The 4,456-nt window shown below is 34.2% G+C and overlaps 1 protein-coding gene across 1 annotated transcript; it reads left to right on the top strand.

The window, feature by feature from the left end:
- The first annotated feature begins 3,181 nt into the window (after nucleotides 1-3,181).
- Nucleotides 3,182-4,048, top strand: LOC143669648 (olfactory receptor 5L1-like). The gene has a single exon (XM_077144214.1). It carries the CDS (start codon nucleotides 3,182-3,184, stop codon nucleotides 4,046-4,048), a length of 867 nt encoding a protein of 288 aa, XP_077000329.1.
- The last annotated feature ends 408 nt before the right edge of the window (nucleotides 4,049-4,456 follow it).

Genomic DNA, 4,456 nt, shown 5'->3' with positions numbered 1-4,456 from the left:
TCCACTACTGGTTCCATGTGTGTTGGAGAAATATGGGTGGGGAAACTGGAAAGCAGAATGATGCTTTGCATTTGACTTCAGCTATGTTACACTGTTCTGTGCCTCAGTCATCTCCTTTGAAGTGACTCTTGCTCAGTTATTGTGGTGATTAAATTACTTAAAACTTGGATAACATTTTGGATCTATTGGCAAGTTTTTAGAAAGATCAAATGAGTGAATACTTGCTCTTAATATACTGTTTTGACCAGGGGACTCATTGTCTTTCTAATGTTTGAAGGAATTCTGGTGTGACTTTGTACAATATGGTCTGTAGAAGGATAGGAAATTTCATGATACTATGAGAAAGTGACCTATTCATAAGAGATATGTAGTAATTTCAAAAGATAATATGAGTTATGGCTCACATATAGAATACTAGAATACCATAATGCAGCAAGAAATTTAGAAGGAGATTTTTAGTTGCAAATATTTGTTTTTAAAATTAGGGTAATGTTTAAATTCCTCATGATATTCTAGAGAGGTTAATTGTTATTTGTTTCTTATATCATCTACACAGTTATTTTTATTTTAACATTTTTAACTTTTGATATTCCATAGAGATTAATAATTGTTGGATGTACTTAAAAGATCCATTTCCCAGGATCTTCAATTGCAACATAAAGTCTCTCACTCTATTGTGTGCACATCCTGACATCTTCAGGACCAGGGAGGAAATGTCTTCCATCAGATTTGTTAGCTAGAATCCAACTCAGTTTACTTGAAAATGGAAACTAATATATATTCTGAACAATAAAAAAGCATTTTAAAAAGTATGTTGTCATGGTTAGGGACAGGTGTCAACTTGGCCAGGTTGTGGTACCTGTTTATCTGATTGGGCAAGCGCTGGCCTGTCTGTTGCAATGAGGACATTTCATAGGATTAGGTCATGATCATGTCGGCTACATCCACAGCTGATTTCATTTGTAATCAGCCAAAGGGGAGTGTCTTCTGCAATTAGTGATGCTAAATCTAATCATGGGAAGCCTTTTAAGGAGGACTCAGAGGAGACAGGCTCCATTCCTGCTTTGGCTGGTGAGCCTCTCTTGTGGAGTTCATCCAGGCCATCCATTGGAGTCATCGGCTTCACAGCCTGCTCTGTGGATTTTGGACTCAGCGTTCCTATGGTCACGTGAGACACTGTTATAAATTTTATATTTGCAAGTGTCCCCTGTTGATTCTGTTTCTCTAGAGAACCCTAACTAATACATATGCCAAATTTAGATCTCCTCTAACTAGAGAATCTTTTAACAGAACCCATACTTGTGCAATTGTGGCTTAGAACAGTCCTGTCATTGGACAATTTCTTCTGTAATGCCAAACATTGGGTAACACCTAGTAGTGTGTGAAAGAACACAGACTACAAAAAATGATAGAATTTTTTTTCTCTCCTGACTTTCCTCCTTCTTCCACACCAATATTCTTAATGGAATCTAGGAAAGATGACCATAGAAATGCTTATAATATGTCACCATCATTCTGCTGGTTGAATTAATTTGCTTAGGAACTGCTCACAGGAACATTTCACTCTCTCTGCTCAACAAAGGCAATGCATTCTTTTGAAATATCTATCAGGTTTAACATAGTCCAGTTTCCTTGTATTAGCCTATAAAATTGGGGGAAAAAGTTTCCATGTTTATTTTCCTCTTTTATCTCTTGGGCAGGCAAATAAGTCTTTTTTTCATAAATTTGTTAAAACCATGATTGCAGTATCATACTTTATTCCACATCAATAAATTTAGTCAAATACACACCTGTCTTATGAAATGAGGTATGTAACCTTTCTGCAGTCTAGGAGTGAGGATAGAGAGTAAAATTACTAAATTTTTGTATTCCTTTTCTTTAAAAGTCTATTTGGCAGCTCCCACTTACACAGAATACACAGCATTCCCTCATCCTATGCTTGAACATAACTTAGGAAAGTTTTCACTATTCCCTTTTGTTTGCAGAAAATATGTATCTGTATGTTTTGCAGCCAATTTAAAATGAAGCAGGTGATATCTCTTTCTCTGTTCAGACATCTACATATACATCTGCATCAACATCTTTATATACATATATAAAGATATATATCATGTCTGCTATTAGGTGTCCTGTTTTTAATCAACCAACTTCAAAGCAATTCTAAATAACAATTTTCTATCATAGATATGATAAATCATAGGTTAGCAATTCCTTTATTTGTGTCTGTGAGGTTTTCCTTCTGTTAATATCATTAATAAAGCTGCAATGTAGCATTGAACAGATTTTCATTATAAGTTTTTCAATATAACTAAACCTTTATGATATTAAACTGTCATCACCTCACTTCAAAAATATATTATTAGGCTTGTACTATTTTAGGGATCAAAGCTTTGAATATATATTGCCTAACTGTTTTCAGTTAAGTTTCTACCAAACCTTCAATCCTTCTGAAACATTATGGCCTTGACCAATAAAATCAGTAAAATACTTTATTTTTAAGCAAAAATTATTATGTCTTTCAATGTAATTTAACTGCATTTTTATTTTGCCTCATACTAAAAGCAAAATCATATTATCTTCATGTATATCAACAAAAAGTATCTAGTGTCACATTCCTCAACAATGGAATTTTAGAAAACCTCTTCTTGGATAAATTTATGTTACTGATAGACTGAAACTTAAATATGTATATATGTTATATATATTATATATATATTATATATGTTATACATATATATAATATATACATACTTAAAATATGTATATTAAGTATGTATATATTATATATATGTATAAAATAAGGTATCCCAATAGATGTGGCCGTGATTTGTACATAGCTTACTAAGTTTTTCAGATTAGAGAAGTTAATTTCCCTGTAGTAAATTTATCTTAACAATAAATTTACTTTCAAAATCCATCATACAACCTAATTTAATAGATCATGTCAATCTATTATAGTAACTGAGGGTTGAGTATCACTTAAGATTTATTCTGATACTTAAATTATATTTGTTCACTGACTTCTGTTGAGGTATTTGACATTTTTATTGACATGTTTTTATTACAATTTTTAAATATTGTTTGATATCAGTGGTTCTATTTCTCTGAAATAAAATCTACTCTTTTCAATCCTACAAGAAAAAAATTCATTCCTTTTCCAAAGCATGTAATATAGTAGCAAATGGAGAAAGGAAACTGCAGTTGTGTGTCAGAGTTCATTCTCCTGGGATTATCAGATCGCCTTGAGCTGAGCATCTTCCATTTTCTTGTGTTTTTTCTCAACTATGGAGTCACAATTATGGGCAACCTGGGTGTGATCACAGTGTTCCAGGCCAGCTTTCAGTTTCACAACCCTGTGTACTTTTGCCTTAGCTACTTGTCCCTTGTGGATTTCTGCTACTTCACCATCATTGTACCTAAGATGCTGGCTAATATTATGAGCAAAGACACAGCCATTTCCTTCCTGAGATATATGGTACACTTCTATTTATTTTATACTTATATGATTACTGAGGTCATCCTGCTGGCCGTGATGGCCTATAACCACTATGTGACTATCTGTAACCCACTGCTATACATGGATATCATATTCTGGAAGCTCTATTTGAAATGTCTATCTGCCTGCTATCTCTGTGGAACAGTTTGCTTTCTGATTCCCATGTGTTTAGCTCTTAAGATCCTGTCTTATAGATCAAATGTGCTCAATCTCTTCTGCAGTTTACCCTCACTTTTATCTTTTGCCTGCTCTGATGTATCTGTGAACGAACTGGTTGTATACATCATGACCACTTTCAATGAGGTCATCACTATTGTGATCATCTTTACTTCCTATTTATTTATTCTCATCATCATCCTGAGAATGTATTCTGCAGAAGGAATATTCAAATTCCTTCCCACCTGTGCCTCCCATTTCACAGCCATAGTTATCTTCCATGAAACAATCATTTATATTTACTGCAAACCCAGTTCTGACTACAGTCTTGAAACTGAAAGTAACCATAGTGTCCTGTACTGTAGTGATTCCCATGCTGAACCCCCTAATCTATAGCTTGAAGAAAAAGGGTATAAAGGTATCTCTCAGGAAGATGATGAGGTTCAAATTACTCTTTCAGAAACTGAATCCTTAGCTAGACTCAGGTTTTCAAATGGGAGCTTTAGGGAGGAGTTTTGCTTGGGTGGATAACAATAAAATGGTAAAGGGAAATGAACATCAGTAGATAAATTCTGTGCATCCTTTTTCATTGTTCACATACCTGGATCCTTATTTTAAAATACCCAGTATTGGACAGAGCATAATTCAAAAGCACCTGCCAGCTTTGCTGCTCTACTCCAATTCTTAAGGGTTCTGAATGGGTATCTGGGTTGTTTTATTGAAATCTCAAACATTGAGGTCTAGGCAACAACAATTCCAACAATGTACAACCAGGGAGATGAGACAAGTCTTCAAAACATTAAC

This window comes from Tamandua tetradactyla, chromosome 26, assembly GCF_023851605.1.
Source record: "Tamandua tetradactyla isolate mTamTet1 chromosome 26, mTamTet1.pri, whole genome shotgun sequence".
In the NCBI taxonomy this organism is placed as follows: Eukaryota; Metazoa; Chordata; class Mammalia; order Pilosa; family Myrmecophagidae; genus Tamandua; species Tamandua tetradactyla.
Note: the sequence above shows the minus strand (reverse complement) of the source record. Positions and strands in the feature narration are given on the sequence as shown.

Excerpts from the sequence above, each read along its gene's own strand:
- LOC143669648 (XM_077144214.1), top strand. The coding sequence starts at position 3,182 with ATGGAGAAAGGAAACTGCAGTTGTGTGTCAGAGTTCATTCTCCTGGGA.